Here is a 16,406-nt window from a genome sequence, read left to right on the forward strand (position 1 = left end):
CTTCTCTTCCAGGTTCTCTCTCGGGCTCCCTGGGGTCGTGATCTCTTTTTCATCACTACCCCTCTACTAACACAGGATTTTTAGCTTCTTCAATGTCTTTCTTGTCATTTTGATATTTTTCTTCATTGTTTTCTTTTTGACACTTTTGTAGCTCCTGGCAGTTATTGTCTCTTCTTGACATTCTTCTCTCTTGGCATTTATTACATAAAACTCTTCTTGTTTTCTGCCTTATAACAAGACCTGGTATGATAGTATTTCCGAGGAGTCCTGACATCATTTTTTGAATAGTCCATTTTTCCCCCTCCATTGCTTCAAAAGCTTCTTTATCATACACTAGAACATATCAATAAATTGAACTGTTTCTAGTTTGTCTGTTTTTCTATTAATCTATTTGACTATTTTGCACTAGCTGGGATTACTGTGGCTTCTTAATAGATTGGAAATTTTGATAAAACAACATTCCCCTTCTGACTTTCTTTTTCAAGGTTTTTTTTTTTTTTTTTTTCCTGCCTTTGTGTGTATCTGATCTTTTAGATGAATTTTAGCTGTGATTTGTCGAATTCTTTTATACCTGTTGGGACTGGGATTGAAATTGCAATGAAATTTTAGATTAATTTGGGGAACAATAACTCTTTTCAATAGTGAGTCTTTCTAGGCAGGGACATACTGAGATATTCCATTTGTGCAGATTTTGCATAGATGAGTCTTTTCAGGAAATTTTATGGTTTTCTTTATGTCTTCATATAGGGCTTTTACATTGTTCCTAGATATTTAATAGTTTTCCTAAAACAAGCAATTGTGGATGAGATTATTTTTCATACATTTTCTAAATGTGTAGGAAAGTTATTGATTTTTGAATATTTACCTTGAATTTAGCCACTTAGTTTTCCAGTTGATTATTTTGGGTTTTTCTAGATTGATGTCATATCCTGTCCAGATCCAACAGATTAATAATCCTCATTTTCTTTCCTGACTCACTGCATGGCCCAGTTCTCACAGAACAAGGTAGAATGACAGCAGTGGGGTGGTGAGAGACCCTGTTATCCCATAACCTGTCATTTAGACAATTTAGGAATACACTAGGTCTCAGAATACTGCGGAGTCTTGTACTATCCACGAACTCCTTTAGAGGAGAACTGCAAAATTATACCAGAATCATGCAATGGAACTCTAAAATTATAATGGACTTCTGCTTTTGTGAAGGTTAAGTTCATGCTTAGTTCTTGCGCCTTCCTGATATTCAGTGTTTTCTTGTGTTTTTCTGGGGGATGTCCTTTATCGTGCTGAAGAAGTGTTTTTCTCTTCCTTTACTAAGTCATATCATGAAAGTATGCTGAATTTCACCTAATGTTTTTGGACAGCTATCAAGGTGATATTTTATGATTATTTTTATAGATTTCTGGATGGTGAGTGATCCTTACTTTTCTGGGATAAACCTTACTTGGTCATGTTTTATTCTTTTTCTTTTTTTTGTTAGTAGACAAGATTATATGCAGTCTGTGGGGATGTTTTATTTTATTATTCTTTAATATACAACTGATTTGGTTTGCTAATACTTTCTTTAAGATTTTCCCATCTATACTCGTAAATGATTTTGGCCTCTGGCTGTGGGATTGTGCACTTGGGTGGGGACTTGCCTGAACGCACCTGTGACTAGCTCCAGTTTCAGAGTTACCCTAATCTTATAGAATGACCTCTAGAGAGTTTATATTTAAAAAAAAGAAATTTTTTTAGTTAAAAAATGTTTTGAATGATATGATAGGACTCACCTACATTATCAGTCTGAATGTGGGATGGAAATATTTGACTAGTTAAAAAAATTCTTGTATTGTTACTACTCGCCATGGTTACTACTTCATCTTTGGTCAATTCTTGTAATTCTATATTTTCTCAGAAATTCATCCATTTTATTTAGACTTTGGAATTTTTTTTTCTGATTTAAAGTTGCATGTACTTTGAGGACGTGGTTCTTTAATTTTTTTTTTTTTAAATTTCAGGTCGAATTTACAAGCACTTTGAGCAGCCTTTGATTACCTATGAAAAACATGATGTGACGGACCACGCACAGAGCATTGGAGGATCCCATTCTCTGCTTCTTTTGAAGGCTCATGGTGAGTCGTCCGTGTGGTATTATTACTACCTTGTGATAAACTTACCTGAGGACTCGGTGTTGGCTGCTTTAGGAATGGAGGTACGCATAATTTTAGCAGATTTTCATATGACTTTTATGTTTAAACATTAACATTTGTCCGGGTGAGGTGGCTCATGCCTCTGATCACTAGCACTCTGGGAGGCTGAGGCAGGTGGATCACTCGAACTCAGGAGTTCGAGACCAGCCTGAGCAAGAGTGAGACCCCATCTCTACCAAAAACAGAAAACCTGAGTCAAGAGGATTCCTTGAGCCAAGAGTTTGAGGTTGCTGTGAGCTATGATGCCACGGAACTCTACCCAGGGCAACAGAGTGAGACTCTGTCTCCAAAAAAGAAAAAAAAATTAACATTTGCAGATAGCATCATCTATCTTAATGTTTCTTAATTTTTATTTAAACTGGAGAGTAGAGCTAATTCAGTGGTTTTAACCCTGACTGCACATTAAAATCACTCATAGAAATTTTAAGACATCTATGATTTTAAAAAATTATCCTAGTTGTTTCTAACTGCAGCCAGTGTCAGTTGAGGATCACTGGTATCACTAATTAATTACTAATTAATTAGTATCACTAATTAATTTGACTTTCATGAGATTTAATTTTGGTGTTTACTAAAATAAATGCTAATAGGAGTGATCTGCAGTTCTGATTGTTTTATTTTATTTTTTAAAATTTCAGATTAATATGAGGGTACGAATGATTAGATCACATTGTTTGCATTTATTAGGTAAAGTTCAAGTTGTAGCTGGGCTCTTCACCCAGGGGGTGTGCTGTGTACCCTTCCACTGTGCACATTAGATGAGAGCTCACCAATCCTCCCTCCTTCCCTCTTTCCTCTCCCCTCCGTTCCACTTGAATTTAAATGTGTTTTTCTCCCATGTGGGCGTGTAGTTATTCATCTGTTGGTTTCATATTAGTATAGCATACATTGGATACTTGCTTTTCTATTTTTACTGTACTTTACTAGAAAAATGTTCTTTAATTCCATCCAGATAAATATAAAAGATGTAAAGTCTCCATCTTTTTTATGGCTGAATAGTATACACATATACCACAGTAGATTAATCCATTCATGAGTTGATGGGCACTTGGGTTGCTTCCAAGTCTTGGTGATTATGAATTGGGCTGTGGTGAACCTTTTAATGTAAATGTCCTAGTGGTAAAATGATTTTTTTTCTTCTATCTGCGTAGATACCTAGGATTGTGGGATCAAGTGAAAGGTTTACTTTTAGCTCTTTGAGAATTCTCCATATACTTCTTTGCATGGAGGCTGTGTTAGCTTGCAATCCCACCAGAAGCAGAAATGTGTACCTTCTCTCCACATCTACGCCATCATCTGCAATGTTGGGAGTTTGTGATGTGGGCCATTCTCACTGGGGTTAGGTGATGTCTCAGAGTGGTTTTGATTTGCATTTCTCTCATGATTAAGGACGATAAACATTTATTCATGTTTTCTGGACATTCATTTATCGTCTTCTGAGAAAGTTCTGTTCATGTCTCTGGCCCACGTATAAATGGGGTTGTTTGCTCTTTTGTTGATTAGTTTGAGTTTTCTTTAGATTCAGGTTATCAGCTCTTTGTCAGCAATGGAAATATTTTCTCTCATTCTGAAAGTTGAGACTATAACGGTAATTTGGTTTCAGGATATAGTTTTGTTGTTGAACTGAACAAGTATGTGAAGGCATATAAAGTACCCAGTACTAGACTTAGGTCTGATATAGCTAAATGAGGGATGGGACCAAATTAGATTGGCAATAGCCTAAAATCAAAACTCTCCTATGCTTTGGTTCTACATAGGAGAGTTGATTCCATTTGAAAAGTAGCCTGGCTTATAGTTAAAAAGATAGGATTTAAAAGTAGGAGAATAGTGTAGTGTATACCATACTATTACAAATTATTAGGGTTTTGGGGAACTTTCCTTATTTGGTATATTCCCTTTATATTGTCCAGAGTTATCCATTATACTGTATTTTTTGTAAATCTCACCACAGTTAAGCTTAAAAATAACTTTCTTCTTGTTAATTTGCTTCCAATCACGTTGTAGCTCCAGATGGGCAGTGTTTTGATTCAGAAATAATGCGCCTGTTTGCTTTTCATTGTTTTCTGGAGTGAGATGATTCTGAAATGATTATGGACAAGCTGTATTAATATCACAGTTAAGAGTACAGTGGCTCAAGTCTGACGGTGTTTGCACCCTGACTTTATACACTTGGACAAAGTACTTCACTTCTCCATGCTTCAGTTTCCTCAGCAGCACCACTGGAATAACAATCCCAACTACATCATAGGATGCTGCAGAGATGAATTAGATACATACATGTGAAGCCCTTAGGGCGGCTCGGAATGGGAGTTAGGGAAGCGTCAAATTGTGGGAGTGGTAGTGGTGTCAAAGCTACGATGGACAGGGCCTTTTGACGTCGTGCGCATGTCAGCTGAATGTATTTTACTGGCTGTTTGTATTTCCTGAGCATTAGTCTTGGTCGTTTAAGAAACAGCTTGATTAGTTTGTGGAATCAACCACTGTGTTTTTCTCACCTGCAGGTGCCTTAATGTTCGTGGCGTGGATTACCACTGTGAATGTAGGCGTACTGCTTGCCCGGTTCTTCAAACCTGTTTGGTCAAAAACGTTCTTCCTGGGTGAAGCGGTTTGGTTTCAGGTAGGTGGGGGGAAAAAGGTTTAATGCAATTTTTTTTCTTAATAATATAAACTCAAGAGGTTATATTATTTGGACATTGCGACATGAAAGAGTGTGTCGTGTATGTGTGCGTTTTGTGAGTACAGTCGTAGGTTTGGAATCCTCTTTTTTCCATTGAATTTCCTAACCAGTTGAGAGCAGGCGTAAGATGCTCACAGAGATCAGAACACAAACGGCTTTAGGAGGGGTCAGGCTGAACTGGAGAATGTGTCAGGGCCGTGTGTGTCCCTTTGTCACGAAGACTCTGGGACTCAAGTGATTCTTGTTCACAACTCTGCGTGTGAGGGGTGTTGTCGGAGGACTATCTCCCCCCTGCACTGAGGAAGGATGGATTAAGAAAGGCACGGTGCAGAAGAAAGAGATACACCTGGTGGATGGGCCAGCGAATGTTGGATAGTCAGCTCGTCTGTCTTCTATGTGGGTGGAAAGAGAAACTGAAAATGTTCTTTTTCCTTTTAAAAAAAATTTAAAAAGATTTTTAGTTTTTTAAGTTTAAACTCCTTCCTACCTCAGGAGAAAGCGTTCTTTTTCACACTGCCCCTCCCATGGGACGGGGAGGGACTTACCCAGTAGGAACATAGGTGAGAATCAGTACTCTTCACAACACAGCAAAACAAAGCTGCTCTCGCTGGGTCATGGAGTATTGACATTTGCACACATAGCGGCAGATCAGCCAGTTCTCATCGAGTTAGAATGTAGCTGCCTGCCTGAAGAAAGGCCATTGCAACAGTTTAGACTTTATAAGTGAATATCCTCCATGCTTCATATCAATTTGCAGCTTTTGAGGTTTACCTCACCTCACCTGATTGCTCACTATTGGCTGGCGGGGCCAACTGTTTTATCTGTTCTCTGTGGTCTGCACGCCTTGCTCTGTCTGTCTTGCCTCTGATTTTGCACGTGAGAGCGTTCCTTCCTGGACTCACACACGTACACATCTGCTCACGTGGATCCTACTGGGAAGATGCTTTGTTGTCTTCCCTTTATCAATTCAAATCCTCAACTGCCTTTAAAACAACAATATGTGTGTGTGTGTGAGGGGGGTGGCCACACACATACATCCTAGTGTTATATATATATTTTTTAGATTTTTTTTTATTGTTGGGGGTTCATTGAGGGTACAAGAAACCAGGTCACACTGATCGCATTTTTTAGGTAAAGTCCCTCTTACAGTCATGTCTTGCCCCCCAAAGGTGTGGCACACACCAAGACCCCACAGCCCTCCCTCCTTCCGTCTCTCTGCTCTTCCTTCCCAGAGTCTCACTTTGTCACCCTTGGTAGAGGGCCATGGCGTCATAGCTCACAGCAACCTCAAGCTCTTGGGAGCTTTATGTTTTTATATGTGCGCACACATGTATGTGTAGGATCATATGTGGGGACCTTACGTCCTCCTGTGCTCAGGACTGTTTCAGTTATACCAGTTGTCCCGGCACCATCCATGAACAGTGCCTATCTTCATACTTAACATCTCCTTAACTTGTACCATGAATTACACATTTCGTAGATTTTTCTCTTATCTACTCGACTATATCTGAAGCTCCTTGGGAGACAGTCCTTTGTTTCTCGCTGTCTTATCGCACTGTACTTGGTGGTGGAGTGTAATAAATCACAAGGGGCTCTGTGTGTGAAACACCCCTTCTTGCTGCTCTGTGCAGGCCAAGTCTGGGCAGAAACTTTTGAATGGTGAGGATGGCGCTTAGGATTTTCTTTAAACTTTAGTGTTACACTAAGGTTTGTTTTTCCTTATCACTGACCATAAGCTATGAGTAGATGCCAATTGACATAGATGGGGTGGCTTGTACGTGTAGTCCCAGCTACTCAGGAGGCCCAGGAGTTTGAGGGAGGCTGGCCGGGGCGACATAGTCAAACCATCGCCCAAACAAACAGGCAATGAATGCATGCTTCAGCGAATCCTGCCCCAGTCCTCCCCACGGTACACCGACTCCTCCTACTCAGTGGACTGACTCCACACGTCATCGTTCCCCGTGCAGGTGCATCGGATCCTCATGCTCACTACGTCTGCTCTCACCTGTGTCGCTTTTGTGTTGCCTTTTATCTACAGAGGAGGCTGGAGTAGGGTGAGTAGCTATCCTCAACAGGGCGTTTTTATGGGAATCCGTTTTGATGGCCAAGTAGATCATTGTTTTATTCTCAAATGACGGGTGACGTTTTTCTGTGTGTGTCTCTCTTTCTTCCATTTTTGGATCGTCCGATGACTCTTTCACAGGATCAGAGGTCAGGGCCAGGGTGAGGATGTTAGTGCAGATTCCTTACTACTGAAATCTATTTTTAGGTCAGGTGCAGTGGTGACTGCACGCCTGTAATCCCAGCACTCTGGGAGGCTGAGACAGGTGGCTTGCCTGAGCTCATGAGTTCATGAGCAGTCTGAGTAGGAGAGAGACCCCATCTCTACTAAAAATAGAAAAACTGGCTGGGAATTGTGCTGGGCCCCTGTAGTCTCAACTACTCAGGAGGCTTCAGCCCAAGACTTTGAGGTTGGTGTGAGCTATGACACCATGGCACTCAATCCAGGGTGACAGAATGAGACTCTGTCTCAAAAAACAAAAACAAACAAACAAAAAACTATCTATCTATCTATCTATATATATATATAAAACATCAAATGTTGTGTGCACACTACAGCTTCAGTGAATTTTTCTCACTATAGAGTGGGAAGATTCAGTGTGATGTCTAAGGACCAGGAGCAATGTAAACAGTTTTCTCTAATTAGTACTATGATTGCCACTTAGTGAACATAAGTTGCATTTCTGCTATGTGACCAGCTGTGCTAAGTGCTTTACCTATGTTGTCAAATTTAAATCTCTAGTAAGTAGGTATTGGTAATAATTCCATGTCGTAAGTGAAGACCCTGAAGCTTATTCCCAAATGTTTATTTCTCTATAATATATATATATGCACATATATTTAAAACTCTTATGTATATACATACATGTATATATATATATATATTTTTTTTCTTTTTTTTTTGTAGCGATGGGGTCTCACTCTTGCTCAGGTTGGTCTTGAACTTCTGAGCTCAAGCAATTCACCTGTCTTGGCCTCCCAGTGTTAGGATTACAGGCGTGAACCACTGCACCTGGCCCCCAAATGTTTATCTCTAGCCCAGACCTCTCCCCTGGCTTGTAACTCACACATCTAGCTCAAGTTGCACTCAGGACCCTAACTTGCGTGTCTGAGACATCAAACTTGATGCATCCAAAATGGAATTCCTATTCTTTCTCCCCAGTCCTGCTCCACCTTCTGGGACTCTGCTGATAGCTACTGGAATCCATCCTTAGATGAAAATGTGGAATTACCCTTAACTGTGCTGTCTTGCATAGCCCACACCAGATCCCCTGGGAAATCCGATCGGCTCTACCTTCAAGCTGCATCCACAGTCCGCCACTTCTCTTTGCCAGCGGCAGCTTTGCAAAGAGCATCCTCTTTGGCCTGGATGTTGCAGTGGCTGCCTAACTGGTCTTTCCCCTTCAACCTTTGCTCATGGATCCTCCATTTTCAACAAAGAAGGCAGAGTGATCAAAATGTGAATCAGATCATGTCATTCCTGTGCTCCAAATGGATTTCTTTAATATATCTCAATTTTACTCAGAGTAAAGCCAAGGTTCTCCCAGTGACTTCCATAGTTTGGCTCCCAGTCATTCTCTGAGCTACCCTTCCCTATAGTCCATCTCCTCCCATGCTGGTCCCGTGCTGCTGCGGATGCGCCGGGCCAGGTCCTGCTCTGTTGTCACCCCTCCCTGTAGTCCATCTCCTCCCACCAGCTCCTGCTCTGTTGTCAGGGTGGCCTCTTTCTTCTGCCCGGCACATGCTTCCTTCACCCTCACGTTCTTCAAGTCTTTGCTCAAATCATACCGTTTCGGGGGACCCCACCCTGTTTTTTCTTTTTTATAGCTTTTTTTACCTTATGCCATTTCAGATAATTTACTTGTTATGATTTTTCTTAATCTATCTTTCCACACTAGTGTAATCAGCTCTGTGAGAACTGAGATGTCCGTTGGTGTGTTCCCCGGTGTATCCTCAGTACCTGAAACAGATTCTAGGGGACTACAGAGTAGGGACTCAGTAAATATTTAGTGAATAAATGGACACACTTGTTGAGAGTAAGCGACACCCCTAAGTTTAGAGCCTGTACTTCCCAGACACTCTTCCAGTTTTAAAGCCAGTTAGAATTTGATATCAAGATTAGATATTTCAGAGTTTGGGCTGGTGCCACAAGGAATAAGATCAGTGAATCTTGGGTCACAGATATTTCCAGGAAACTTCCTTCCTGCTTTTTATTTTTTAAAAAATAATCTTAAGGGCAATCAACTTCCTGCTTTTTAGCTAGTTTATGGATTAGCTAACCTATTTTTTAAAGGAAATTATGACGATTTTATTACATTGGAACCTTATTTTATCCAGGCATTTGGGACAAGGGTGACACTTATTTTTTAATTTTGTAGTTTATAGTCTCTGCAGGTTATGAATAAGACAGTGTTCTACAGCTGGACTAGTTAGGTTCAAATCCTGGGACACCCTGGGCCAGTTACTCCACTTGCCCTCAGATTGCTCTCCGGTACAGCGGCAACAGCGTAGCATCTACCTCCAGGGCTTTCTGTGAGCACTGGAGTTAGTTAACTGGAGGGATTTGGAATAGTTCCCAGTGTATTCTAAGCACATATGAGAATTTTGTTGTTGCTGCTGTTTTGTTTTTTATTAGCTAGAAGCCCTCTCCATCTCCACAATCCATGAGTAACTAAGTCCATGCTTTGAAAATGTTTTCATATTGCTCTTTGTCAGCCTCTAGTTCCTATTTACAGAGACGTCCCATCATGTCTTTATGTCCCTGGTTCCAGCCACAGATTTATAGCCCACCTGGGCACGCAGGTCAGTGTAACAGGCTGTAGCACCCTTCCATCCAGATGTGAATTACTGGAGGTCTGTTTTGCTTGTCTGTGGTGTTAGATATTGCAGAAATCATGCATGACTTTTTCTTGGTTTTGCTCATCAGCTTTAGTGTTTTTGTGGCTCCACACAACTCTTACTCTTCCAATGTGTGGGAGGAGAGAAAAAGGTTGGACACCCTTGGTAGAGCATCTTTGCACTTCTAACGCGTCCAGGTCTCTGCTCTTTTGAGCAGTACACGTCGTCAGTAAAGGGAGGGTTGTAGCAGAAACTGTTGAGACACTGTGTCGATGTTTTTTCCTGTGTTAGGTCTTCATTCTGAACAGAGGAGATGATCTTTTTAATCCAGTGGTGATACAGGTTATTCACGGAACCAACATTTATTGAGTGACTACGACTCTGTTAAGCTCCAGGGTTCCAGGGAATCACATAGATCCCGCAGCTTAGGGAAACGCAGAGGTCTAAACAGATCGTTACAATACACGGGAATGATTGCTTTTGACACGGGGACACTAACCAGCTGGCCTGCGGATGGCTGCTGGGGTGTTGCTGGTGCTCAGCCAACATCCTGAGGGGGAGCGAAGCATCCTGTGCACGAACTCCACCATTTACGTACTGTGTGGCCTGGGCCTGGTGCTTGGTGTCTCTGAGCCACAGCTCCCCCTTTTGTAAAAGTGGGATACCAGGAACCAGTTGTCAAGAATCAGCAGTGTGTGTAAAGGACGTCCTGGCATAAAGTGGATATCAGTGAAGGTTGCCTGTTGTATTGCCATCGTTATGGAATGTTCAAAGCCGTGGAAACACAGAGCGTATACATCTGTGTGCACTATTTTTAACTTGAGGATTTACACTGATGAGAGAGATTCAGACCATTAAAATGACCTGACTTTGTTCAGCACGCAGGTTTCCACCCGTACCTCGGCTGCACCGTGATGACCTTAGCGATTCTTCAGCCTCTTCTGGCAGCCTTCAGGCCACCTCTACACGACCCCAGGTACTTCTGGCTTACATACACACGAATGCTCTCTTAATGTGGATATCATGAGATAGAAAACGCATCTCTTTTCAAGTGGAAATACTTTGCCTTTTGTAAAATTCTGTGATAAATTGAAGTTCCTTTGAAGGCCATTAGAATGTATTTCAGATATCTAATTTCCAGGCAATAGGGAAATTGCATGGTTTTTATTCTCTTGGGAATTAATTGTAGTTCCGTTGCTTTTAAGAGCGCTGACTGGTTCTTTATTTTGGTAGAAGGCAAGTGTTTAACTGGACTCATTGGAGTATGGGTACAGCTGCTAGAATAATAGCAGGTAAGTCACTGTGATGCCACTTATTCATATATAATTGCTGGTTGTTTATATGGCAAGTTATAATTTGCCTTAAATGATTTTTAGATGCATTAGTAATTGGAGTAATTGGTTGTTAAGGAGAAATCAGCCTTTAACACTGAAATCCGAAAAGTAATTTCTAGAGGTAACTATTTAAGTCATTATTTCAGTTTCGAGTTTAAGGTTTTTAAAACGACTTTCAGACTCTGTGCTTAGACACTTTTTTTTATTTTTAAGCATTTGGCTTTGCCAGCAGAATAAACTATACTAACGGCCAAATATTTGAGCAAGTCAAGTCGAAGGTTATTTGGTTGGGTTGAAGTGGGTTGTTTGGCCCAAACCTTCTGTGTGTAGGTCCTTTCCATGGGTTTGTATCTTCCAGAGTGGGGTGGTTTTCAAAAATTGTGTGTGATTGTCCAATACATTTTGATGTCTTATGTAATAAATCCCTCAGCAGGCACCTCCCACCCTAACACTGCTGTAGTCGATGGGGTTCTTTGTGATAGAGGATGTACAGGCAGCAATGGTTTCCATACTTCTTTTCTCTTTCTATATTGCAGTTTTAAAACTTTCTGGCAAGTTTAGATGCCTCTTCCTTAAACAATTGGTAGATCATAATTATAATTTCCCATCTTGCCCTATCTAGCCTCACAATAAAAAAAGACTAAATTAACTATTTGATCTTAAATATTAATCTGTTGCCCTGGGTAGCATGCCATGGCGTCATCATAGCTCACAGTAACCTCCAACTCTTGGGCTCAAGTGATCCTCTTGCCTCAGTTTTTCTTTTCTTTTCTTTTCTTTTTTTTTTTGACACACAGTCTCGCTATGTCACCCTTGATAGAGTGCCGTGGTGTCACAGCTCATAGCCACCTCTAACTCTTGGGCTCAGGTGATTCTTTTGCCTCAGTCTCCCGAGTAGCTGGGACTACAGGTGCCTACCACAATACCCAGCTATTTTTTGGTTGTTGTAGTTGTCATTGTTGTTTTAGTAGGCCGGGGCTGGGTTCGAACCCTCCAGCCCTGGTGTATGTGGCTGGCACCTTAACAACTGAGCTATGGGCACCAAGTCAAATTTTTCTATTTTTATTAGAGATGGAGTCTTACTGTTGCTCAGGCTGGTCTGGTGAGCTCAAGCAATCCGCCCACCTTGGGCTCCCAGAGTGTTAGGATTATAGGTGTGAGCCACCGCACCTGGCCTTAAATATTAATCTTATTTATCTCATCAGTTCTGTTTTCTTTGATCTAATACACACGTGCACACACATATATAATTGTGTCTTTTGGTGGGGACTGCATTTGAATGTGTATTTTTTTCTCTTACATTAGTGACGGTAATGTTCCTGGGAATGGACTTACCAGGACTGAATCTTCCTCACCCACGGAAAACCTATGCAATGATTGGATTCGTGGCCTGGCACGTCGGGACTGAGATCATTCTGGAGATACATGCTTATCAACTCTCTCGAAAAGGTAACCCACTCAAAAGGCCGTGTTATGTAGAATCACTTTTATACAAACTGTTGGAAAGTAATTAGTTTCTTGATACTCATGGTTGACTATTACCTGGCAGCTCATTAAAACTTTTTGTTATAATTGATTATTCAGCTGGTGGTAGAAATTGTAGAAATTTTCAGGTTTTTTCTTTTAAACATTGCTTAGTATTAGAATTTGTGAGTAAAATATAAAGGAAGTATTTTAGGTTTTAAAGAAGACGTCTTCATGGTAACTATTTTCGCTTGGTGTGCTGGGCTCAGTTGGATCCAGTAGGGACGGGGAATTCTGAATGCCTGGAGCCAAGAGAACCCTGAGATGAGGAAGAAGAGACTCACAGTTAACACAGGGCAGAGCTGCAGAAAATTTTATCTATTTTTCACATTTACCTTTGCTATCCCTTTGGTTGCCATGTGCATAGATATGCAGCTAACTGGCGAGCAAGCCAGGAAGGAAGGACTCGCCTGTGCTCTCTAGGGGTGAGGTCTGTTTTGGTCCTAGGGCCAAACAGGGTCAAGATACCTACAGCCTTCATTAGGAGTGCAGACATTAGTAGAGAATGGGTGAGATTTAAACTTCGTTAAGTGTTGTCTGTGTCCTATCTGGTATTCAGTTCTCAAAATGAGTGAAGCTAGCCTTCTAAAAACAAAAACTGTTTATTGTCTGTGTATATGTTGTGAACACAGGAGCCCGGGGGACTTCTAGGGGCTGAGTAATAAGTATCTGCACTGCCATTTTTGGTTCTTGAGGGTTATATTCATGGAGCTGTTGAAGACCACTGAATTATGGCTTGCTGTTTAAAATATTTATGTTCTTGGGCCAGGTATGGTGGCTCACACTTGTAATCCTAGCACTCTGGGAGGCCAAGACAGGCATATTGCTTGAGCTCAGGAGTTTTGAATCCAGCCTGAGCAAGAATGAGATCCTGTCTCTAAAAATAGTCGGGTGTTGTGGTGGGTGCCTGTGGTCCCTGCTACTGGGGAGGCTGAGGTAAGAGGATCACTTGACCCCAGGATTTTGAGGTTGCTGTGAGCTGTGACACCATGCACTCTACCGGGGAGAACATAGCAAGACTCTGAAAGAAAAGAAATACTTATATTTTTAAAACCTGTATAGTTGTCATATGTTAATGAACTTAATTTAGCCATTCCACAATGTATACACATATTGAAACATCATGTTATATACTATGCATAGCTACAATTTTTATTTGTCAGTTAAAAAACCCAAAAAACAAGGTGTGGACTTTGAGGTGGTGTTTATCGACCAGAAAAGGGCTTATTTAAGTCATTTGACAAATAATGTGTTACAGCTGGTTTGTCTCAGTTTGTGAGCGTGCTAAGTATTTAGGAAGTTTTCAATGAAGTGGCAGACTTTGCAACCTGAAAATTGATGAATACTACAAATCAGATGAGTTTTTAAAATTCTGTTTACTTGCATAATACCATTCTTACAAACTTACGTTGTTATTCTTGACAGTTGAAGTATGGGATGATGTTAGGATTCAGATCCTTCAGTCCTGTACTGTAGCCGAAGCAGAGGTTAGTCCTTTCTTTTCTTTTTTGTGGACGTAAACTTCATGGTTGTCCTTTTTTCTCATATCTCAAATTTCTTTTTTCAGGGTCATACTTTCAAAAAGGCGGTATTGACAATTTATGTCTGTGGGAATGTGACTTTTCTCATCATATTCTTATCTGCAATCAACCATCTATGAGGAAGGGGAGAACTTGGCTCTTGTGGGCCATGTGATAATCATCATCAAAACAAAGAAACTTAAAGCCTGTACTGACCACCTGGGGCACATTTATGAATTCTAATTTGGAAGACCAGGGCCATGTCTCCAGAGGAATTCTGAAGTCAAGTCTTTAGAGGTCAACATTCGAGAGTCATATAGATTATCAGCTGATGTCAGACTGTTATATGGAATTCTGGCCCTCAAGGGTGTACTTGAGGAGAAATGAATCTTCAGTAGTCAATGCCAAGATTTGAAGAATGTTAGCCTTTTAGAAAATAAATAAGAATGATTTAGAAAAACAGAACAGATGTTATGAGGATAAAAAGGAGATTGTGTTAAAGTATATACATATTGGACAACAAAGCTGTGTTACTTCAAGAAATATTTATTTGTACTTGTTTATCTGAATGGTCGTAGGACTATTAAAACAGAAACTGTTCTTCAGCCCAGTTTTGGACACATTCTTTGCTCTGTGTATTTTGTTACTTCTCTGGTAAAGGTGGAAGTGGGCGTGACCCGATTGTTGTATTGACATTTAAACATTTTGTTAATATCACAGTTTCTTCCTCAGAAATGAAATGCAAGTATTCATCTTCTGCCTTCAGGCCTTCTTTATATATTCTGCTGCAGAGCTAAAATGGTGTTATATGTTAATTGTTTTGTCTATAACATTTAAGTCCTTATAGCATCTGTAGACTTACATTTCAAAATTGATAAAACTCACCCTTGTGAATGTAGCTAACAAATATTCTCTTTATTTGTAAAATAAAATGATCTGGGCACTTCTGTTTTGTTAGACATTCCTGATGCTCTAATGAATCAGAATAGTTAGTGTATTTTTCTTCTTAGACCATTACTTGTCTTCTGTTTTGTGGTTGGGTCTCATAGTTGCTATGAGTACTTCTAGCCAGTGGGTGGTGCTGTAATACTGAGATATGTACGGCTTTGTTCCTATTTCCTTGTGCTGATTCATTTTTAGTACTTGGATAATAACATCATGGGGTGGCTGCTCTCTTAAATTCCACCAAATCCTCTTAATCTTTATTCGAAAAATTTTTGCATTTGTTTTGGGGTCAGGTTATGGTTTAGAAACTCAAATTAGGGATTGATGTTGTGCTTTTTTAGTTTTATGCATTTGTTTTCTTACCATGATTATTCATAATTGTTTGGTATTTCCTTTTGCATTGCCCTGACCTATAACAAAAGAACACAATACTCTCAGGGTAAGGAAACAAACAAAACTGGACATTTAAAAAATTGTCTTTAGGGAGTCATACTTGATTTCTTTAGGTATTCTTTCTGATTATGTTATAGTTTCTGGTTGGTCCAAGAACCTAATTTCTATATGATGTAAATAATAGACTCAGCTGTGTATCCTACATATTTTACTGGGCAAAATGATATGGAAGTTTTGTTTTTGTTTATTATATCGGTATTTATCACTAAGTGGCTTAGATATGAACTTTCTATGTTCATATTCTGTATGTGCCATAGTATTTACAGTCTAAACTTTCATTTTGAATGTCTCTACTAAAAAAAAAAAACCCCTCATCTATTAGCTGGGTATTATGGCAGGTGCCTGTAATCCCAGCTACTCAGGAGGCTGAGGCAAGAGAATCACTTGAGCCCAAGAGTTTGAGGTTGCTGTGAGCTGTGATGCTAAGGCACTCTACCAGGGGCAACAAAGTGAGACTCTCTCAAAACAAAACAAAACAAACCCATCTAATATAGCAAATTAAATATATACTCAAATATTTTCTCCAGTTTTCTGTTATAAGGGACTTAAAGGTTGATAAATTTCTCTGAATAAGCTATATTCTGTATCTGACGAGGAAAACTTCTTTCAAGGGAAAGATGAGCCTTGATGTGTTTGGTTTTCAAACACAGTGGAACCTTCATAGTTGACCACCTCCTTAAGTTGACCTCATTTTTCATAGACTGGACATGCCTAGTTCCTTAGTTAACCACCTCTGTATGTTGACCAATTCATTATAATCCCTTGGGTGATCATCTTATAGAGCTTCTGCTGTATGTGAACTTGCTGGATTTCCAGTGTTGGGGCTAAGATATTTTAACTTTTTTACTGATTCACGTGTTGGCAC

General features: G+C 40.1%; 1 protein-coding gene across 2 annotated transcripts in view; it reads left to right on the plus strand.

The window, feature by feature from the left end:
* FRRS1 (ferric chelate reductase 1) overlaps window positions 1-15,707 on the plus strand; it is a 59,389-nt gene extending 43,682 nt beyond the window's left edge. For both annotated transcript variants that reach the window (XM_023509914.1, XM_023509915.1), the window contains exons 9-16: window positions 1,998-2,111; window positions 4,691-4,806; window positions 6,834-6,920; window positions 10,644-10,741; window positions 10,999-11,057; window positions 12,405-12,548; window positions 14,049-14,110; window positions 14,191-15,707. In XM_023509914.1, the coding sequence (XP_023365682.1) occupies window positions 1,998-2,111; window positions 4,691-4,806; window positions 6,834-6,920; window positions 10,644-10,741; window positions 10,999-11,057; window positions 12,405-12,548; window positions 14,049-14,110; window positions 14,191-14,283 (773 nt within the window). In that variant the 3' untranslated portion in view covers window positions 14,284-15,707. The remainder of the gene's footprint in view (window positions 1-1,997; window positions 2,112-4,690; window positions 4,807-6,833; window positions 6,921-10,643; window positions 10,742-10,998; window positions 11,058-12,404; window positions 12,549-14,048; window positions 14,111-14,190) is intronic.
* Window positions 15,708-16,406: the final 699 nt, after the last annotated feature.

Source organism: Otolemur garnettii, unplaced genomic scaffold (assembly GCF_000181295.1).
Source record: "Otolemur garnettii isolate 467f Iridium unplaced genomic scaffold, OtoGar3 scaffold00010, whole genome shotgun sequence".
NCBI lineage: Eukaryota > Metazoa > Chordata > Mammalia > Primates > Galagidae > Otolemur > Otolemur garnettii.